General features: G+C 40.2%; 1 protein-coding gene across 1 annotated transcript in view; it reads right to left on the bottom strand.

Annotated features, from left to right (window-relative positions):
* igsf9bb (immunoglobulin superfamily, member 9Bb) overlaps positions 1-23,756 on the bottom strand; it is a 565,867-nt gene that overhangs the window by 401,276 nt on the left and 140,835 nt on the right. The window contains exon 2 of the mRNA XM_048615582.1: positions 3,582-3,779. Coding sequence (XP_048471539.1) covers positions 3,582-3,779 — 198 coding nt within the window. The remainder of the gene's footprint in view (positions 1-3,581; positions 3,780-23,756) is intronic.

Raw genomic sequence — 23,756 nt, 5'->3', positions numbered from 1 at the left:
GTCAGCCTTCCTGCTCCTATGATGCTGCTTGGCCTGCTGTGTTCATCCAGCTCTGCACCAGGGTGTTGGTGAGGTCACTTCTGGAACATTGGTGTACAGTTTTGGTTCCCCTATTGAAGGAAGGACATACTGACATTGGAGATAATTCCAAACAGATTCACTCAGCTGACTCCTGGAATGAAGGGGTTGATTTATCAAGAAAAGCTAAACAAGTTAGGACTTCATTCATTTGAGTTTCAAAGAATGAGAGGTGATCAGATGGAAGGAAGCGTACAAGATTCTGAGAGGGCTTGACAGGATAGATGTTGAAAAGATGTGTCCATGAGTTAGCGAATCTCAAACTAGGGAACTTTGTTACAGAATAATGAGATACTCATTTAAAACTGAGATGTGAATGAATTTATTCTTCCAGATGGTAATGAACAGTTCAAATTCTCTTCCCCAGAGAGTTGTGGAAGCTAGATTACTGAAAATATTTAAAGAGGAAGTAGATAAACGTTTGAAATATTGAGGGTTTGAAGGCAATAAGGATCTGGCATGAAAGAGGAGTTAAGGCCTGTGGAAGATCAACCATCATCCTATAGAATGGTGGAGCAGGCTTGTGGGGCTGAATGGCCTATTCTTGATCCTATTTCGTATGCTCTTAAGTCCTTCACAACTAATGGTCTCATAACGTCCATCAATTCTGATCTGTCCATCATCAGTTAAATAGTCAATTGCAGCAGTCTGATCATCTATTCTGTGAAACATTTTGGTATGTGAGGGACCTGCTCCGTATTATTTTATATCCTCCTACATTTGTAATCCATGATAACCTTGCAGTGTGTACCTGAATAGTATGATTCACAAGCTGTACAATTAACATTTTCCCATTCTTACCAATAACTTCCCCATGCCTCCCCATTCTTCAAGCCCCTCTCTTTCACAATAGTCCATTTTTCCCTGATTGAAACTGGTTTCCGGTGGCCTTGATTTACATTTTAAGGCTCGTTGAATTCTTTCTGGGGCATAAAGTGCAGTCAAATACTTCGGAAAAGTAGTATTAATTGTAATCCCTTCCCAAAATAGGTGCTAATCACTTACTATTCATATATCCAGTTTCGATTCACATGTCTCTCTCAATTGTTGTTAGCAAATTGCAGCCCTTCCACTTCTCCAATATCAGTGAGAAATTTTGCCAATGGTTCGAGACATCTAACGCCTATCCACATTTTTAAAATCTTCGTCATTTATTATTACTGACTGTCAAAATCTGATGGCCAAATCAACCAACTATCATTTTTATTTCCTTCATCCCATACTTTTACATCCATAGCCATTAGTTCATTGAAATCTCTTGATAAGGGTAGACTTATCAAAGGCTATGGCAGTATCCTTTGGTTTTGGTTTTACAAATATCACGTCTTTCAGTTATCTCTTCTTTGAGCTTATCATCTGCCCATCCCTGTATACATCCTTAACTAAAATGTTTAACCTTTTAGAGGATGGACAGGCAAAAGATTCTAAGATAGCACCCTCCAAAACTAAAACCACTAACAACTAAAAGGAGAAAGGCAATAGATATGGGGACGCTGCCACCTGCAAGCTCCCCTCCAAGCCACACACCATTCTGGCTTAGAAATATACTACCGTTCCGCATGGGTCAAAATACTGGAACTCTCTCACAGCATTGTGGGTGCACCAGCACCAAATGGAATGTAGAGATACAGGAAAGCAGCCCACCATCACCTTCTCATGAATGAACGAAAGAAAGAAAAAAAAGCTCAAGATCTTCTGCTTGGCAACGACCACCTCTCATGATTGGTAGCTGTCTCTTCACAGCCAATGGCCCTCTGATTGAACTGGCTGTATTAGAAGCCTGCCCATCATCCACATTGTATCATGAGTCTGGAGGCAGACTACTAGGAGACAGTCTGCCACAAAATCACTGAGTTCTGTTGCTGGCAAAAGCAGGCTCGAGATCTGCTTATGGCCTCAGGCTCAGGGCCTCAGAGACTGAAGTAAAATTTAGCCGTATGAATCCGAGCAGCTAAAGTTAAGTGAAGGGTGAGAAGAGTAAATGTTTATTTAGAAATACAGGAATCAGCTGAATGTGCAAATGGCCAGAAACATAAAATGAAAGACAGATGGGTAGGATTCATGTAATTGTTCAGCATACAGCTGTTTCTCAACTGGGTGATAAATGGCAGCTCCCAGTGGCACCTGAGAATGAAAAGGCTGACAAACTCTGCTGAACAATGCACCTGGTCATTGACTGAAGCCATAGCTACAACCTGCATGTTAAAAGCTTGTTTTTAATAGTTTCCTCAGAGTTGGGGGCAATTACTTCATAGTGAACAATAATAACTTCTCCTGATGGCAGTTAAAAGCTTATGAAGATCAAGTTAAATGCAAGGGGCATATTTTAAAGTTATTCTCTTGTATAAGTAATTTTTTAATGCAACTTTCTAATTAAAAGTTCGGAAGCTCCAAGATTTTTTTTGCCTGAAGGCTGAATTTTTTTATTGTTATGGGAAACGCCACCATTTCTTATTGAGTTTGTTTGCTGTGAGAATAGCTACTGACAGGAAGTGAGAGAGGGAAAGAATGTGAACGGGAGAGCATGAGCAGATGAGAGTATGAGGCAGTGGCTGAGAATGACAGAAAGTGAGTTCAAAAGAGTGAGCGAAAGAGAATGGTAAAGTGAGAATGAGACAGCGATTGCGTAAAAGAAATTTATGGGCCCAATTTGTACAACATGATTCAAAACATTTGGATAAGTTAATGTCTTCAGTAAAACAGCAGACACAGTGATTTTATAACAAATGGTCATGTTAATATTACAAACGTATGGAAGGCCAAGTCATGAATACATAATTTTGAAATTAAAATCCAGAAAATTGATTTTTCAATACTTTCATAATACTTGATAGATAAACACTTTTTATTTTATGCTTGATTTGCTTTTGTTAAAGAAACCTGTTTTCTGGAAAGTCTAGCTTTATTTAACCAGAAAGGAATTGAAAATCGGTCAAATTGATTGAAGGAGCAGAATGACCTTCAGCCCCTTGTCGGAAGATTTGAAGTACATGGAAACATTTTGAATGCTAACAATACTCAGAAGAGTTTTATGTTAGACTGTTCTTTCCAGTTGAATAGAATTGCTGTGGCTTCCGCTACAGACTTTACAGAATGTGAACTGTGGTCAAGGTTTGGTTCTGATGGGGAGGACTAAGTTACTGGAGTTAACTGTAAAAGCAATTAGCTTCCATTTTAGTTGCTGAAGACCTGCAAAGAGAATTGACAGTGGATACAAAGATACATCAAAAGCATTGTCATGTGGGCCAGAGACTCCAACAAAATGCTTGTCAGAAGTTGGAAAAATTGCAGTTTAATTCTAACTATACACTCAAGAAAAAGCTACTTTTAAATTTTGCTGAAGTCAAACAAAAATTTCAAAATATTCATTCTTTTTGTGGCTTTCAAATATTGTTTAGGAGTATTTATTTCACCATATTGGCACCATGCCATTCTCTAACATTGATTTGATATCTCTTTGTACATTGAGCTGGTCTGCAATGTCTTAACTCTGTATGTCCTACCTGCATATTCAGGGTCCACATGAGGAGGATAGAAGCCAAATTTGATGAATATCGGGATGGGAACTCCAAACTTAAACCACTCTACCACATAGGGGGGTTGCTGTCCTGTCACTGGGTGCACCACATCACATCCCAGAATCACGCTGTCACCAGCACGGGCAGTCACAAATTGAGGCTCCTCCCTTACACTGTGGGCACCTGTAAAAAACAGACAAAAGGTCAGCTCTTCAAAAATGGACGAGGTCCATTTCTTGCTATTACTCAAAACGCAGCGTTGCTTAGAGCACAGAGTACTGGAATTGTTGAGTTGCATTACATTCTTCTTGTAAGTAATACTCCTAATGAAACAGGATACGAGCAACACTATAATAATGTTTATTGAATATTTTCAAGACAAAGGTAGTTAGATTATTGATTAATGACAGTGTCAATGATTATCGGATGTAGTGATTGGAATGAGGACCAGGTAGTTCTCATTGACTATGATATCTTTGATTGGGGTTGTTAACCTGGGCCAATTGAGGAGTCTTGGCTGACAGATATAAACAGAAATGTCAGAGAGTCTCCTCATTCTAGGGATTAGCTCTGAGCTGGTTGGTCAGAGCCCATGTACTGTGCACATGTAAATATTGGATGATGGGTACCAGCCTCTGTGCAGTTATTTCAGGGGGTTGGCAGGAATGTGGTTTTAGAGCTATGGTCAGACCAGCCGTGATCCTATTGTATGGAGGAGCAGGCTCAAGGGACTGAATGGCTATCACCTGCTCCTAGTTGGAAGCCTCAATGTGTGAAGAGCATTGTCTAACATAGCCATGCAATTGGGATTACAAAAACATTGTGCTTCTGATGGGATATAGCGTTTGCATTGTTGGAATGTGAAGTAATATTCTTTTTCATTGTAGTTATCTATTGGTCAACTTCTGTTCTTGTTGTCACAGAGGCAGAAAAATATTATTATAATTCACATGATATTGCATGAGTTGATGTGATTTTCATGATGCAGAGAAAATATCACATAATAGCTGTGAAGAGCATTCCTGTATCACCAGTAATTTTAAACAAAAGAGAAAAAAGTACCTCAGGTTGCATACAGGTCAACTTAAATGATAGGTTTCATTTATGACAGTGATTGCCAAACAATACTCTCCAAATTCACCTTTCCACACTTCCAAATCCATTTAACACTCATTGTTGTTTGCAGCAAGATATAAATCAGGATATCACCACAGAAGTTTGATCATCCCTGTCATTATTACTTTATAACTTTCCATTTCCCCTCAGCTGCTGGAAAAATATGCTATAAAATTAGTCATATGTGGCAGATGCCCATGTTTTCTGATCTGTGCCTCCAGAAGGCAAGGCTCCCTGGCAAGAGAGCAAAGTCAGAGTTTTACCAGGTATGGGTGATGCTCTCTATACCATGTGGAATATTTATTTCATGACTGCATTATATTTGCATTGGCTAATACGTGTGTGCCACACAAGCAGAATGGCAGTATCTTGCACTCATCTAATCGATGATCAAAAGCATATCAGTCACAGTCAACAAAAACTGGGTAAACATTCAAAAGTGTTACAGACTTACTCAAAGCATATTTCAATACTCTATGGAAGGACCCAGCATGTCAATACATTCCATGCTCCGCCATCTTTACTTTGACTGCAGCTGTGTATTAATCAAGTCTTTCAGAGCAAGTACATGGGAAAAGTAGGTTAAACTGGTGTGCAATCTGTGTATACTAGTTAATATGTGAATACAATACATTACAAACACGGTAATGGTATTTTGCACTCACTGGAAAATAATACTATTCTTTTTGTAACATGGCATCACCCAAAACACAATAATATGGTGGTATCCAACACATCGTGCAAAGTGGTAGTAGCCTGCTCAGTGGTCGTGTGATGTTATCCAATGCTCTGGGTCATATGGTACACCACAAAATATCTGAAAGCAGCAGATTTATAGCTTTAGTTGGGGAGGCTGGAGGAGCACCAGTCATGACATTTTGTGATTAAGTTCTACTCACGTTGGCGAGCAAAATAACAACTCCAGCTCTAACAGATTTTATCTAAATACCTGTTTTAACAATTCAGATAAAAATGGTAGGATTGGAAGGAAGTGCAAGCAGAAGGGAAATGAATTACTGTGCCCAAGGGGTAAGCGCAAAATACCATATTCATTATTAACAACACCAAACTAGCACTTATCTGATTGATCCTTCAATGTGTATGAAGTGTAGCTAATAGGAAATGGATTCGTATTCAGAAAGCTTACATTAATCTACCTCAGTAAATAACATATGAAAGGACGCTGAATTGTTAATAGATCCAGACCATCTGAACAACACTGCCACCAGGAAAGTTATTAACATTTCCTTCCATGGAAAGTGACCCAAAATACACGGATGTCACCTTGGACTGGAAACTCATCCACTGGACTCATCACATCTACTCAGGTCTAAAGTAAAAATCAGGGCGAAACCCTGCCCAGAAACTCACTGCAACATTATCGTGCAAACACACCCAGATTGCTCTGTACTGCATATACTGACCCTAATTTACCGTGCTGCAATAAAACTCCTCTGCTTCACATTGCTGAAGCTCCCATAGAAAGATCACAGATGTGCAGCTGAACACTGCTATTGGAATGGTGTCAGGGACACTTCAGTTCATTCACCCCAACTCAGTGGCTCCAGGTGCTGTCCCTCAATGTCCTGCTGCCATTCAATACCAGAACCACCCCACTCCATGTAATGAAAACATCCGTGAGCAACACTGAGCTTTCATTGACAAATTCTTTCAAAACTCATCACAAAAGTGCTTAAACATGTCCCTGTCAGGGAAACAGCAGCTCATACTCAACCCTCTGGTATTAACCCAGTATACATGATAGCAGCGTGACATATGATACAGACAAGTGGGAATGCACAACAACGTATAACAGAATGGGAACAGCAACTTTAAAGGCAATTTCAGGATTCAGTGTGGGAACCAGACAGAGACAGTTCTGAGGAAGGGTCACCGGACCTGAAACGTTAACTCTGATTTTTTTCTTCACAGATGCTGAGCTTTTCCAGCAACTTCTGTTTTTGTTCCTGATTTACAGCATCTGCAGTTCTCTCGTCTTTTTTAAAGAGATGGATATAACTATTTGAGAAAAAGTGTTGTTTGCACTGACACAAACTCCAACCAGTCCACCTCAGGGATTTGTTTGAACATGTTTGGCTTGGAGGTTATTTTGGTAAGGTTTTAAGTGAAAGATAAACTTCAAAAATGGAAGTACACAGAATTGCCAGTAAATTTGTGGCATGGTATGTGGTCTAGTTGGAAGGCAGGCAATAAAGTATCAGGATAAAGGATAATTGGTGGGAGGTAATAAGTGAAATTCTCCAACAATCTGTATTGGGTTCTTAACTTTGTGTCCAGAAGTTCATCTTGTATAATGTAATAGGTTTGAAAAGACTAATGTTGCATTAAGCTTCATTCAATCTAATGATGTCATATGATCTTGGTAGGAAAATCAGAAGCCTAGAGCTCTTAAAGGGCTCCTAATAATCGTAGTTTTATGACCTGTACCTATTGTTATCATACCCTGTTGTCAACACCAATGTCTTTCCCTGACAAAGCTCACGAGTGGTTCATCCTCCATTATTGTTAATCAAACAGGCCATTAGGCCCATAAAGGAAGGAGGATTGGTGGCAACATACTATCCTAACCGTTACCTGGCTCCACAGCACAAACAATGATCCTTTTGCTTCAGAGGAAAAAATGGTTATGCATTTGAACGCTACACAAAGGATTTGAATACAGCAATGTAGGTTAAACTTCATTGCAGTGTCAAGGGAGTGCTGCACAATCAGAGGTGCTGTCTTTTCAATGAGATGTTAATCAGGACCTAGATTTCCTTCTCAGTGGGGTGGGTGTGGGGGGCGGGGGGGGGGAGGTGGTGGGAGGGGTTGTGTACTAGATCCCAAAGCACTGTTTAAAGGAACAGCAGAACAGTCATCCCCAGTATGCTGGCCCTATTGTTTAACCGTCATCACAAAAAGAGATTATCTGTTCATTATCACGTTGCTGCTTTTCAGGATTTGTTGTATGCAAATTAGCTGCAGGCATTTCCCACATTATAAGAGATGATACTTCAAAAATACTTTATTGATTGCAAAGTGCTTGGGGATATTCTGTAGTTATGATCAAAGTTATATCAAAGCAAGTTATTCTATTCTTTCATACATTAATGACTCAGATGAACAAATAAAGGACAATATATCCAAGTTTATGGTGGCACTTGTTAGAACAAAAAATAATTTGTGTAGATGGGATATAAATGATTCTGCTACTAGGTTGGTGGCATGGGAGCATAATTAATAATTCAGACAATTCTAGTTAAAATCTCACCATGGCAATAATTTGAACAATTTTTTTAAAAATCTGGAAATGAAAGTTGGCATGACTTCAAAAGAAGTCATTAAGAAACTTCAGAATGTCATAAAGTTCAATTCTCTAATAACCCCTGCGGAAACCTTAGTGGATCTGGTCTAGTCTAGATATGACTCCAGTCTTTTGTTACTGTGGTCGATTTATAAATTTTCACTGAAGTGGCCCAGTAAATACCAATTCATGGCAATTAAGGATGGAGAATGAATACTAGCTCTACTTGTTTTAAGAACGGTGACAAAAAAGGAAGTACAGTAGCAACATGCATAGATTAAATGACTGAGCAGAACTAGGGTGAATGGAAATCAATGTAGGGAAGTGTGAGGTTATATATTTTGTATCCAAGAAAAAGCAAATTGAAACGTCTTCCTGATATCGTGAGACTAGGTGATATGGATGAGTTAGGGACTATAACTATCCTATACTGGCTATAGCTACTGGCTATAACAATATGGGACAATAAGTTGTTGGACAAGGACAAAAATAAATGCTAAATGAAATGTTTCCCTTTATGTCAAAGGATTTAGAATATAAAGATGAGAAAATGATGCTTCAATTATAGTCTTAGTGAGAACACATCTGAGTATGCTTTTTGGTCACTACATCTTACAGAAGAAATATTGGAATTTGGAGGAAGAGAGGGTCAATTCACCAGAATGATACCAGGGATGAAAAAGTTCAATTATGAGCACATTTGGTGATGATTGGTTTATATTCCCTGGAATTCAGAACATTGAGCAGTGGTTTAATCAAGCTGCTTGAAGTGATCAATATGCTGATACATTTTGCGTATCTACCTATTTCTCTGGTGGGGAATAAATACATATTGTTAAAATAAGAACTGGGGCAACCAGGAATAAATCAGGCATAGATAGGGTGAATAGTCAAGGACTTTTTCCTAGGGTGGGTAGGCCAAAATTAGATGGAATATGCTTAAGGTGAGAGGGGAAAGATTTAGAAAGGACCTGAGGAGTAACTTTCTTTTATGCAGAGGGCTGTGCATGTATGGTACGAGCTGCCAGAGGAAGTGGTAGAGGTGGATCCTATTATAAAATTTAAAAGCCATCTGGATGGGTATATGAATAGGAAGAATTTAGAGGGATATGGGCCAAATTCTGGCAAATGGGACTGGGTCAGACTGGGGTATCTGATTAGCATAGACAAGTTGGACCGAAGTGTCTGTTTCTGTGCTGTATGACTGTATAAGTACTTTCTCATTGAAAGGGTTGTGCATATCAGAAATTCTCATTCCTGATCAGAATTCTCAAAACTCAAACTGAGATTTTTTCTTTGGTAAGATATAGATGTGAAGGGCCAAATTCCACATTCCTATGAGATTGATCCACAATTGCTGCACACAGTGTGCAGTATTGCCTAAGTGATTTTGAGTCTGCCATGTCTCAGCGTCTTCTGTGCAGTGAATGAAATAGGGCATGAACAACAAAAAGCCAATCATTAAACCCACTCAATCTGCAGATCATATGCAATTTCCTGAATCAGTGAATAACTCAGTGTAATCAGTCTCCTGAGACTACAAGTAATTACACGTAACCTCCAAAAAGATAGGGTTCTATGGAATATCTTGACGATTCCTAACGATAATAAAACTGTAGCAATTTAATCCAACTTCATAAACCAAACTAACTAATTACTCTCCACAGTTGACAATCCCAGCAATACAGAAAATGCATTACATAAAACCTGTGGGCTGAAAAATCCCCTCCATTCATCAAAATCCCTCGTTTTGTTACCCTTTGATGTTTTTAGGATCTTAGAAGGGTTCAGATTTGAGTCAAGCTTGAATTTCCAAGCTGGCCCCAGTGAACCTTTTGGCATGCAAGTATGCCTGAAATGACTTATTGAGGGGGCTCCCCCACCCCCCCCCCCCCCCCCCCCAAGAGCACTTGTGCCCATCTCTAACTTCATTTTGGGTAGGTGGAGATTACAGAGGAAGGTCCAGAACTAATTTGGAGGCTTTTTACTGGATTTCAGTTCAAATATAGAACCAGTAATCCTTAATCTCAGGGCTCATTATACCCTGAGAAAATGTGAAATCCTAGTTCCATTCTTAAACTGATATTAGCCTCTCTTATATTAATTAAATTAATTACACAACATAGAATTAACTGCTATTACCTCAAGGTTAAGACAAGTTAATACTGCTCCTCCTATGAGGACTACCACTTCAGGTATAATATCCTCTTCTCCATACGTTCTCTGCCTCTACCAATTGGAAAGCTCTTTCGAAGAGCTGGCACAGACACAGTGGGCTGAATGAATTCCTTCTGTTCTGTATAATTCTATGATGCCACCAGACCATACAGAGGCTTGTGAAAATATAAAATTCAGATGATGCATTTCAATGCATAGACAGGCAAAGGTACAGCTAGTGTAACAACGTAATCTGCCCTCTCCAACTTCTGCAGAACTGAAAATTCAAAGTGCAAAATTACAAGTTGGCATTTTTTCCTACATGACTCTCCCTTCACCCTAACCTCCTTCCTGTTTATGATAACAGCAACAAAATACTGAAGATGCTAGACAAAGTCTACAAGTTTGTGTTCTTGTCTCAGTTAAGAGATTAATAATCAATAAAATGAATGTCTATTACCTGTAACATAAGAACATGAACATATTTTGACATAAAGCCATTTAATTCAAGCTAATTTCCTGCTGTGAGCTGAATGAATTTATATCCATCACATTAGAAAATGATGTTACGTGAAGTCTAAACAAGCAGATCAAGGTAGTACAATGTTGTTTTCAATAAAAAGCTAACAAAGTAATCTTGCTCATGACACTAAATTGATTTATATGTACATTCTCCATTTATGCACCATGAAAATTATAAGATGTTACACCAGCAGCTAAAGGGACCTTACACATTTTAATGTAATTAACGCACTGTAAATGGGCTTAAAAATACAATTTTAAATTGCTGTGGAATTTAAATTATGTTCTATGTTTGTCTTGGAGTTTTGGCTTTGAAAAATGTTTCTTCAAGGAAATTAAACTGAATGAAGATCACACAATGGCGTCACATCAGCTATCTTTTATTTTGGTGTTGATTCCTCAGGAGCCTTTTATGCGTCTAAAGAGACTTTTTTAAATTTAAATTGAGGTCAATCTCTTGCATTTTTCATGATATTACTGCTTTTATTGCTAGTGCATGCTAATTTCTACTTAAGGTATGTGTTACTGCCTCAGTATTTCAATGAGTATCACCTCAGTTTTACTGGTCCTGCTTAATGATCCATAACATTGAGAACAAGATTGGCGATACAAGGATTGAAATGTGGGCCATGCACCGATCAACGCGGGATATAACACCTAGGCTGGAATACATGCTATTGGTCAAATAAAAAATAGGGCAAAAATCGACCACAAATTTTGTAATATTCAAGCTGAAATGTTTTGTAATATATTTTACAAATGTTAGGATAAGATATATTTTTGGAAAACGTGATAAATACAGGTTAGCACAAAGGGAGAATAATACAGAATGTACACAATAACATACTATATACCTGTGGAATAATATACAATATGGTGAAGAATAGTAGCTGCAACATGTGTTATCTGTAGAAATAACACATTGAATAAAGCACCTGATACGCAAAGGATATGTTACAGCGGAAATTGAGTTCAACACAATTACACAGTAAAAAGATCCAATAATACAACTTGTAGAAGTGCAAGGAGTCACCCCGGATATCCTGGCCAATAATTTCTCCATCAAAAATCAGCAAGAAAAGATTACCTGGTTATTATCACATTTCTCTTTCTGAGAGTTTGCCAACTGCAAATTAACTGTCCTATTACCTACACTACAACTGTGACAACATCAGAACAAATGCACATTGACTGTAAACTGCTTTGAGACAGCTAGTGATTGTGAAAAATGCTGTATAAATGCAAATCTTTCTTTCACTGATACTTGCAAACTATAAAATGCACAGTCCTGACTATATGGGAATCCTACATCCTTAGAGAAATTGCTAATGTCGCAATCAGAAAGAAAACAGGATTTGATGTGAACCAGAAAAAATTTAAATGGTGAAACTTCAGTAAAAAACAATATATTTATTTAAATTATTTTAAATAAACCAATCCCAATTAGATTTTTTTGTATTCTTAATCCATTTGTTATGTTTTGAATCAAAGCAAAATTGTTTCATGACATGTAGAAAGAAAGGAAATACATGGTCTTTTGTCATTTTGCTCAAATGCATGCTGTATTCAGTGAGTAATGATTATAATCATGCAATTACAAGTATAAATATTGCATACATTTTCACTGAACTATCTCCATCAGCAGCTCAATATCTTTTGTGGGTTCCTAATGATGTGGTACTGATACTATTGCTATTGCCAAATTATTGATATTACACTGAGCAACCCATTTACCACACCTCAACCTTTGCACTCTAACATCTTACAACTGCTCAACCAGTCTAAACACATCTAACATCTACAACGGCCGACCCTTAGTGATGTACGACTCTAATATATTTACTCTCGCTGTAAGAACTTGTCAGAGTACCATGTTAAAAATGTATTCATTTGCAGGATGTGGGTGTAGCTGGCTAGGCCAGCATTAATTATCCATTGATACTAAGAAGGTGGTGGTGAGCCATCTTGTCAAACTGTTGCAGTTCACATGGTGTAGGTGCTTTTATGTCAAGCACATCCACACTGCTATTAGGAAGGGAGCTCCAAGATTTTCACCTCATGGTGTATTCCATGAAAGGACAATGTTTGTCTTGGAAAGGAACTTAAAGATGGTGCTTGGCCCAGGCATCTGCTGCTCTTCTTCTTTTAACTGGTGGATTTGATGCATTGCTGCCACAGTGTGTTGCTGGTGTAGGGAGCGAACATCGAACTTGGTGAATGTGATACCAATAAAAAGGCTGCTTCATGCTGAATGGTATCAGCCTGCTAGGCTTGTTGTAGCTGCACTCATCTGGGAAAGTGGGAAGCATTCCACCACATACCTGACGTGAACTGTAAATAACAGACAGGCCTAGGGTATCTGGATGTGAGCTACTAGCTGCAAAATTCCCAGCCTCTGTTCTGTTCTTTCATGAAAATGTTTATCTGATTAGTCCAATTAAGGTTTTGATCTATGCCATCCTTAGAGCATTGATGGTGGGGGATTCACTGATGGAAATGCTGTTGAATCTCACGGGGAAATGTTGGATATATTTACTGTCAGGTACCTTTGCAGTATAAGTATACTTGCCATGTATCAACCCAAGTCTAAATGCTGTCCAGATCTTGTTGCATATGACAACAGGCTGCTTTAGTACTCGAGGTGTTGCTGACGGTACTAAACAGTATGGAATCATCAATGAATATCCCCATTTTGACCTTATGACCGAGGGAACGTTGTTAATGAAGCTGATGCAGGTGGTTGGACTTCGGACACTTGTTAGAACTGATATTGTCCCAAGTTTAAAAGAATCAAAGTGATTTCATTAAAAAGTATAATATTCTAGAGAGCCCAAGTCAAACACACCATTCTGATTTAGAACTATAGAACCCCTGGCTAAGGGCACTCTGGGTGTACCTACACCAGGGGGACTGCGAGACAACAAGGTGCAGGGCTGGATGAACACAGCAGGCCAAGCAGCATCATAGGAGCAGAGAGGCTGACGTTTCGGGCCTAGACCCTTCATCAGAAAAGCATCACCTTCTCAAGAGCAATTTGGTAAGAGCTGTAACTCTGGCCTTGTCGGCAATGCTCATGTCCGAAGAAGCAAGTTTTAAGAATTTACAAACCTCTCCTCAAAGACATTATTCTTACTCTGAGATCAATCCAACTTCAGATATCCTACGTTAGATAAGAGATCAAAATGTATTCAAGGTATGGTCTCACCAAAGCTATACCTAACTCGAGCAAAACTTCTTTACTCACATTCCAACCTTTTTCCTATAGTGGCTGATATATTTTTTGCCTTCTTAATTATTTGCTTGTAACCATTGTAAACCTCTGATTCGTGTCAAAGGACACTCAAATCATTTTACAAGCCAATATTTTCTGATTTCTCACCATTCAAGCAATATTTTCCATTTCTATTTTTCCACAAAAATAGATAATTTCACATTTTCTCACATTAAATTCCATCTGTCATTATCTTTTCCAGGGCCTTAACCTATCTATATCCCCTTGAGTATACCTCACAATCTACTTTTCCACCTAAATTTGCATTGGGTATAGATCACTGGATTCCTTGTTACTGATTATAAATGTCATCACAAGTAATCCAAACAAGTTTAACCCAGTTCCTCTGGGCATATCCCACAGCAAAAGGCTTCACTAAAGCTTATTTGACTGAAGAATGGCTTTGTTCATGTCTTCAGAGAAGGTTATCTTGCTGCTTCTTTTCCAAGAAAGGTATATTGCTGAAGAGGACTAAAGAGATGGGTACATTACAGAGGATAAATGTGAGGAAGATAGGAGTGGACTGCATCATCATGTCATTGAAAATAATATCCTCATTGAAGTCGGAGAGCTAACACATTTTGAAAACAAGCTTCAAATAAAACAGGTACACCAAGCAACTCCTCTTTGGATTTTATTAATGTCCCTGCTTCTGCAACAGTCAGATGTAAATCCCTGATACTGTTAAAAAGAGTGCACATTTGTATGCAATCACATTCACTCTCCACATACTGCCATATGTAAAGAGAAGATCAATTAACACCGAATTTTTTAAAAAATAAATCTTATTCCAGTCAACTACAAGTAAAGTTACAAAAGGCAGCTACTTATTGTTTTGCAGCCAGCAGTTTGAAGAGTAAGTTTGTTAGAAACTGGCATCTCCCCGTCTTCTCATTATGCAGTGATCTTTTTTCTTATTTGAATCTGAAAGGATTTCATGCTCCACTGTTGAATTTTAGAATGTACTAATAAATGGTCCTGTGTCATCAATCCCCAGCTGCTTTCCCTCTCACGCACAATCTCTTTCAGTTACTGCTGTAGAGGAACGAGACACATTCAAATAGAGAAAAGGCCTTTGTAAGTGAGTTCACTGACCTCAAATCTCAGATGGAGATTACCACAGTGCAATAGCTTGTGCTCTTTCTGTTAGCTTTTGGGGAGGCTTTTCAATTTCCCCTTTCCAAAATCATCCTTTATTTCAATGTAGAAAGCAACAAAGACTATTTTTTAAAATAGGAATAAATGATGCTCCATTTGCCTGAAAGGTTATTCTGAAGCAGAAAGGCAAATTTGAAACTAAAAAGTGCTTGAAGTGTGTTCAAATCCTGTGTGATGTGTTTGTTGCTTAATGGGTGAGAAGTTGCACAGCAAGCCCTTTCTTTTAAATTCACTTGTGGGATGCAAGTGTCGCTGGCTGGGCCAGCATTTATTGCCTGTCCCTAGTTGCCCTTGAGAAGGTGAGGTTGGTGTCTGTCTTCCTGAACTGCCGTAGTCCATATGCTGTAAGTAGACCCACAGTGCTGTTGGGAGGGAATTTCAGGATTCTGACCCAGCGACATTGAAGGAACGGCAATATATTCCTGTCCTACCAAAATGCATGAGGACTGAAATGAGACCTCAGGATTAAAGTAAAACTCTAAGATTATTAAATAAGGGACTGTCTACAATTAACAGGAGAATGATATATTATAGGAACTGGAATGCAAGTACAGTATGTATATCATAAGAGCACAACATATAAAAACTGAATAGTTATCATATGTTGATTTGGATAAGCGTACAGAAATTGTTACATTCCAAACATTGAGGCTGATATTATGATGACTGGCGACTGACAAAGCAGGCACTGAGGCCTAAGCCTGCAACTGGTTGAAGAATACAGAACCACCAGCAGCTGGTCTACACATTGTGAACCAGGTTCATTATGCACTTATTGACCTGTGAAGAGGAAAGGGTTTTCACATTTGCATCAAGAAAACTTTAAGCACTCTTCCCACCAACCCACTAAGGTGCACTATTTGTGATCAATATTAGTTGCTCCTTTGCTCCTCACACCTAGGAAGTCTTCAGCTCAGTGAGTTAGTGAGCCAATAACCATTTGCTGACTGTTAGTGCACAATAATGCAGTCTTGGTGTGCCGGATTCAAATGCAAGAGGTACTCAGAGTGCCAGTAAATGAACCGAAAGGGCTTACCTCAGCATAGTTGGCACATGGTAATGCCTAGTTAGTGCCCAAGTCATTGAATCACAGAATTCCTACAGTGTAGAAGCAGGTCATTTGGCCCATCGAGTCCACACTGACCCTCTGGTAAGCAGCCCACTCAGACCCACCCACCTCGCCTATCCTTGCAACACTGCATTTCGCATGGCTCATCCACCTAGCCTGCACATCCCAGGACATGATGGTCAACTTAGCATGGCCAATCCATCTAAACTGCACACCTTAGGACTGTGAGAGGAAATCGGAGCACCCGGAGGAACACACAGACACAGGCAGAATGTGCCAACTCCCCACAGAGAGTCACCGAGGGTGGAATTGTATCCTGGCCCCTGGCGCTGTGAGGCAGCAGTGCTAACCACTGAACCCAAGTCATGCCATGGTTGTTATGGAAACAGGAGTCAGCTATGTGTAGTGACAAAACATGCCTCATTTGAATAGGGCATCTTTAAGGTTTGATGCCCCACCACTGATCGGGTTCTATTAAAGGAAAAAAACAATGGGTTGAGGACTCGATTCAAGCTTAATGCAATTTTTATGGTCACCAACAGCTATGCTAAAACCGATGGTGCATTATTAAAGCAACCCTAGGTCATATAAATGCCATCTTGTAATTTTCATGAATTTTAATATTAGCAGCTAATGGGTTACACTGATGGACTTAAAGCAAATGAAGCAGTGGTGGAGAGGCAAATCCAATTACTTCAAATACCTCCGAGGCTACAAAAACAGCCTTACAGAAACACACTAAAACCAAATTAATTCATCCCTGTTTAAAACCCAGAAGCATTGAGAACACATATTATGTCATAATGTACATGAGCTGATGTAGCTGATGGTTTTGATCCTGGATTAGCAAGCAAGGATTGGGAGTACATATCTCACCGTACAATTAATTTGGTGATTTGTCAAAAAACATCAAGAAAATAAGCTTGTATCAAAAATCAGACCACAAAACACAAGTGGTTTGTCGCTGTTGTTCAGGGAACAGAAGCTACCTAATCTTACTTAGAATTGACTCCTGCTGTACAGTATGTGGCAAATTCTTAAGAACCTAAGGGAAATGATAAATAGGAAACATGTACCCCCTCTAAAGAAAATTCCACACCTTAAGAATCTGGAAGAATTACAGAAGCACAATACATTTTAACACTGGGAATGACACAGTAACATCGCACAAGTATTGCTCTGAAGATTCCTTAAAGCACAATCATGTATTACTCAGAATCACAGAATTATTGCAGTGCAGATAGAGGCTTTTCAGTCCATCATGTCTGCCTTGCCTCTCTGAATGAGGATCATGACTTAGTGCCATTCTTCTATCTTTTCCCAATAACTCTATTCAACTGATCGTCTAATGGCCTCTAAAATGCCTCAACTGAAACTGTCTCCACCACACTTTCAGGCAGTGTATTCCAGTCCTTAACCTCTCACAGTGTGAAAATGATTTTTCTCACATCACACTTGCCTCTCTGTAAATTACTTTAAATCAATGCCCTCTCATTCTTGACCCTTTTATGTGAGTAAGGTGGCTGTGTACAGATGTCTATGAGTGTAGGTGCACAGTGGTAACTTCATCAGAGCTCTTGGTGACCATTGCTGCCATGGGGCTCATGACCCCAAAATTTCAGCTTGTAGCACCAGTTGGGCAAAACCCTCCTTTTGGGAATCCCTGCCCCTGCAGGAAATGTGTGGAGAACAAACAACTGACGTGTGTAGAGATAACAAGGTGTAGAGCTGGATGAACGGAGCAGGCCAAGCAGCATCAGAGGAGCAGGAAGGCTGACGTTTCGGGCCTAGACCCTTCTTCAGAACTTCAGAACTGAGGTGTGTAATTTTGCCAGGAAATGCAGTGGACTCAAGGGCCACAGGTATTGGAGAAAGAAATCAGAACAACTGTTCTGAAGAAGGGTCACTGGACCCAAAATGTTAACTCTGATTTCTCTCCACAGTTGCTGCCTGACCTGCTGCATTTTTCCAGCAATTTCTGTTTTTGTTTCTGTTTTTCAGCATCTACAGTTCTTCCAGGTTTTTGCAAGAAAAACAACTTGACAGGAACTCTACTTCAGGAATTAGCTGCATTCACATCTATTAAAAGATTACACATGTCTACATGTTTAACCTATCGGGTTTTACTTAGCTTTGTTTTCTAGGTGGGATGGCGCAGAATGATGCCAAGGGCAAGGATTCAATCCTTATACCTATAGTGGTAGGTCACAGAGATCAATGTTTAAAGTGGAATGGTGCCAATCAATCATATAATCTCTTGTCTCTCTCAGCAGAGAGGGTGGACCTTGTGGACTATGACTATTTCACTTACATATTTACCCTAACATGATGTGAATCACCAGTGTCCTAAAGAGTCAGATTTGGGCCTGGTGAGGCCAGCGTCAGCCAAGGCCTCAGCTCCAACCTGCCACTGAGCCATTTTTTATGGAGATGAGAGTGATGCTGGCTGGGTTCCCACATGGTGGTAGTCAATCAAGCGCATTAGAAGCCCAGCTAAGGTCAATTGCAAGAGACATTTACCAGTTGGCCTGCAAGTTCCTAGAGGGATGTCAGGGCAATTCAGACACCTGGAGACAGGCACTCTCCTCCACCCATCACAGAGTGCATGGTCAAATTGCAGAATCAATTCTTTAATTATATATATTGTAAAATGTTGGGGAAAGGTCAACCCCAATTCTCTCTTACCTTTGATTGCTCCCGTCTTCTCCTTTCAAACTGGAAGGCCTCTGATTGGCTGTCCAACTTCAAAAGTCCAGCCACAAACCTTAGTTGAATAGGAAACCTGTCCATATTTTTAATTAACCTGTTTAGAAGCACTATTACACTCCTCAGGAGTAAGCAGGACTTGAATCCAGGCCTCCTAGTTCACAGGTAGGGAAACTATCACTACATCATAAGAGTCCGACAGAGTGCTTGTATCATTGTGAATTAAGGTGTCCCCACGGACTACTCCAGTAACTGTTTCTCCCCAGGGTGGTTTCAGCCTCTGGAAACAATTCCTAACTCTCTATCCCAACCCCAGAGGAAAACTCTTCCCCAATAATTTTGTGCAAAGGCTTCCTCCTGACAAAAAGTTACTTGTGACATTTGTAGTAAAAGAGCCCCCACGTCAATGAAACAGAGGTGAAGCTGGCTCACTGATTTGTCCTCCCACTCATCGACGACTGATTGTGGGTTGATGAATTACATAGAGAACATGAACGTGGCCAATGTTGACTTCTCACACACAGAAAGTACCCAGACAATCAGCATGTCCATCTGATCCTTGGAAAAATGGACATGCTCAATGGTGAAGCAAATATACTGGGTGTGATAGGGTGAGAGCTATCTTTGTTTTCTTTTGCATTTCTACTTATATACTTTATCTAGCTGTCCAATATAATTGGCCAGCTGAAGATCTGATACTGCTTGTGTTCCTGCTGCCTTCATAGTCCCATCCTGACACTATCCTGCCTCCAAAATTAGATGGAGCCTGGAAACTAGCACGCTAACTAATGGCAAGAAACTCTGCTTCTGCATGCCTCCAAACCCATCTCTATTTATCGAGTCAAAAACTTGTAGAGATGTACAGCATAGAAACAGACCCTTCGGTCCAACTTGTCCCATGCTGACAAGATATCCTAAATTAATCTAGTGCCATTTGCCAGCATTTGCCCCATTTCTCTCTAAACCCTTCCTATTCATGTACCCATCCAGACGCCTTTGAATTGTGTAATTGTGCCAGCTTCCACCACCTCCTCTGGCAGCTCGTGCCATACACGCACCACCCTCTGCCTGAAAAAGTCGGGCTTATGTCCCTTTTAATTCTTTCTCCTCTTATCTTAAACCCATGCTCTCGAGTTTTGGAGTCCCCTACTCTGGGAAAAAGACCTTGGCTATTCACCCTATCCATGTCTTCATGAGTTTATAAATATCTGTGAGGTCTCAAAATTTGAGAAGTTAACCACGTTGCCGCCAATGTTTCCTTACTTTAGAGTTTTAATATCTCACCCTTTCTGGAATCCTTTGAGATACTGAACAAATGATATTTGTTGCACGACTGAATTGTTGCATGCCTGATTGCTCTCTTGCACTTTTGGTGTACAGAAATGTGAAGGAGAACTTTGAATTATTTTTTACAAGCCTGTTGTGACATTCTGCCGCTAGTGTGGAGCAATCACATAAAAAATGCAGGCAAGTTTGAAGCAATTTACCTGCACAATCTAAATAGCAAATTGTGAAATATTACACCCTGTACCCATGCACAAAGGCAGTCTCTGAAAGGTCATATTCTTGCTATGTTTAGAAGCTGATGACTTAACCTGGGTGCTAGTTCTATTTAGTCTCTGAAACGAGCCATTAAACGACAAAGCAGAGGGGACAGGACTGGGATAGGTTTATCAAAAAGCAACACAGAGGTAGTGCAGAAGTACTGCATCATCCTTGTCAAAGATAAATATCTCCCTGATTTAGTCCATCACCTTTACAAATAATCGAAAGCAGTTTGTGAGATAATGGAATAGTGGCAGCTTCAAGGTAAAGGCTGGTCAGGTAAGCCATCGTTATTCTGAGCACAATTAAAATCTGCTTTGGCTTCTTTCCATAGCTGCAAAGGATCAAACATAAATCTTTGGCCGGCTGTAGCTACCTGTACAGTTCTACCACAGCATGACAAATTGATGCCAGCTTCTAATTAAATGTTTTGCCAACAAATATATTTTTATATGTTTGTAGTACAGCGATCTTCAGAGGACATCAGTATGCACGCCTTTAATCTCAATTTCCACAGCCAGCTCAGGAGACAGAAGTAAGCACAGAACACTACCAATAGAGAATGAATTTCTCATCTCGGATACAAGGGACTACATAACTAGAAACTGAGGTCTAAACCTCAGATGCTCATTCAATCCATATCCCCACTGTTCAGTAATTATGAGAGTATCTCCCCAGACCTTGATATCATCCATGATAGTGAGACAGCTGGGAAAATACGATGACCTCCGCAGAAATAAGATTTGCAACATCGAAAGCCAATTTTAAACAATGGGACAAGAATCTTACTCATGAGTTACAACGGCCTATTTACATGCATTAACATTCCTTTAGTACATGATCTCAGCTTACTGATACATGTTTTTCAATTCTCCCAAGTGCCAGACAGAAACTAGATGGCAACAACTCCCGAAATGAAGGTCGGAGTGGGTACCTGGTAACTTGAGCTCATCGTTTGCTCCTCTGCGCCTCCATCTTGATGAGCAGTCACCAACATTTCAGGTTACTCTTCACGGACCACATGCACATCACATCCACAACTATTGATACCAGACACATACCAGACTCACCACACCAACGTGGTACATGTCCAACATCTTACAATACTGTTCTAACCTCAGTGCTGTGCTTTGGAGTGCACCATACTGGTGTCAGGACTCATTCCGCGTGAGGGAGACCCTGTCTCATGGATTCAAACAGACTGCATCTTGGGGTGGCTCCTCGCTTGATCTCCTAGTGCCCACTTATGTTGTACCAACTTAGATGCTCACAACAATTCTTCTATTCATTGCCTTCTTACACTTTGTCCCCTCAGCCAGAGCTTAAAGGCTCAAAGTATTTCTGTCACACCTTGCTTTCGAGCAGAGGCACAAGGCAAGGCAGCTTGTCATGGTTGTCAGCAATGATCAGTCAAGGGAAAGATGTGTTGCTTTATGCCATAAAGCTATATCAATGTTACACTTACACCATGTAGCAGAAGCTTACACAGAAAAGGTACTGCACATCCTTCAACTAAATGGCCATGGCTCAAAGCCTAAGGGGAGCAGTCCTCTGCCAGGCAAGGGAGACAGCCTTCAGTCATGGGCTCCTGGTCCAGTAAGTTAAGAGCATCATATGATATCAGCCCAGGGAGCTTGGATATAGCCAAACAGTTCTCAGTGGCGGGGGTCAGTGGGGCTGTTTCACTGCAGTCCGGGGAGTGACCACAGTCAATCCTGCAAGTTCAGTACAACCAGTCCAGGGAGTTGGTCAGAGAGGGTTGGCCATGGTCAATTCTGGGGATCTGTGCACTGAAAATTAAAGGGGTTTTATTAGGGATCACTGCTGTAGTAGGGAAGCTGGGGAACTCAATTGTGGGCATTAAAGGCAGCATGCTGGGATGCAGAAGGGAAAAGAGTGGCCAAAGTGGGGTTAAAGTCATCATATAAGGGACAGCAGATGTTACAGCAAGGCAGAGCGAAGGATATCGCAAAAGGGGTATCATCAAGAGTCAGCACCACCGGTTTTGATGGAAGGTCAGTATGACAGCTCGATATATCTAGGGCTCTGGAGTAAAGTGGATGAACAGTTAAATAAATAGGTTGTTTGGAACATGGAAAAGGTGATGGGGATGACAGGGATTATAACAAAGAAAGGAATATGCACATTTGGAAGAGTGCCACCTAAACTAAAAGGCTATGCCTGTGAATTATTCCACGAAATATAACTGCTGTTGCCTCCCATCATGATCCAAATCACAAGTATGCATTGGGAATGAAAATGGCTGCCAGTACACTCTAAGAAGACAGAGTAAATTATCTGAAGAGGGTTGAGCGCCCAGTTTATTGCAATGTGAGACCCTTCAAAGAAAAATAGCATTAAACAGATACCCATATAAGTGAAAGACTTCTATGACCACCAAATGTGAATCTCATGCATTGATCTATGGTGTCAAATAAAAGTTCTGGCCCCAAGCCCTCTTGACCACATCATTCAACATTACAAATCAATTATTCTAATAGCTGTGAGGACAAGCAATGTTTCGCAACTTGGAGACATTCACTCCATTGCCAAAATAACTATCACCTTAAGAAGTGCCATAGTTTGTACAAGTTGCAGGAACTGCTCATTTCACACATTGAACCTTAAAATGCTTGCACCAGTATCCTAAATGAAATGCTGCCTTTCTTGTGTACTGTGGGAGTTGGGGATGGAGCAGAGGTCCTCTTTAACGCTGGCACACATAGAATCTGCTTCTGTATGGGGAACCAAAAGGCTTGAGCAACAACCACTTGAGTCAGCAACAATGTACAAAGACCGTGTTGAAGCATCCCATGATCTCCTTAGCAGGGACCTCGATGTTCCAACATTTACAGGATGCTGGTTGAATGTTATTTATGTGTATTATAACTACTGAATGATCGGTTATTGAGAAGCTGCTTTGTTTCTGATATTGCCCTACATAGGTCCATTGGAAACATTCCCAATGAATCCAGGAGCAGGAACTGTGGCTGTCTCTGTGGGTCTGCTGCAGGAAGAATGCTACATGAAAGAATGAAGGACACATGTCCATGAGACTAGGACCAGCATCAACTTTACGGGATGTGGAGCCAACTCCCACTGTTGAGCTTGCAGCCATGGATGTCCTCAGGGTTGGGGTAGATGCAGGACAGCAACATTCACTCAGTTTGTATGGAATGCTGTGCATATGGGACATGAGCAGTTGGTGGACCGAACACCAACTGGGGCCAAATGGGAAGGCCTCTTCAGCATCAGGTTTCAATGCAGGTCATGTTTGGGGCATTATACCAGCATTGTCCAGACAGAGGATGC

Source organism: Rhincodon typus, chromosome 32, assembly GCF_021869965.1.
Source record: "Rhincodon typus isolate 14 chromosome 32, sRhiTyp1.1, whole genome shotgun sequence".
Taxonomy (NCBI): Eukaryota; Metazoa; Chordata; class Chondrichthyes; order Orectolobiformes; family Rhincodontidae; genus Rhincodon; species Rhincodon typus.
The sequence above is the reverse complement of the archived record's forward strand: the minus strand, read 5'-3'. Positions and strand labels throughout refer to the sequence as shown.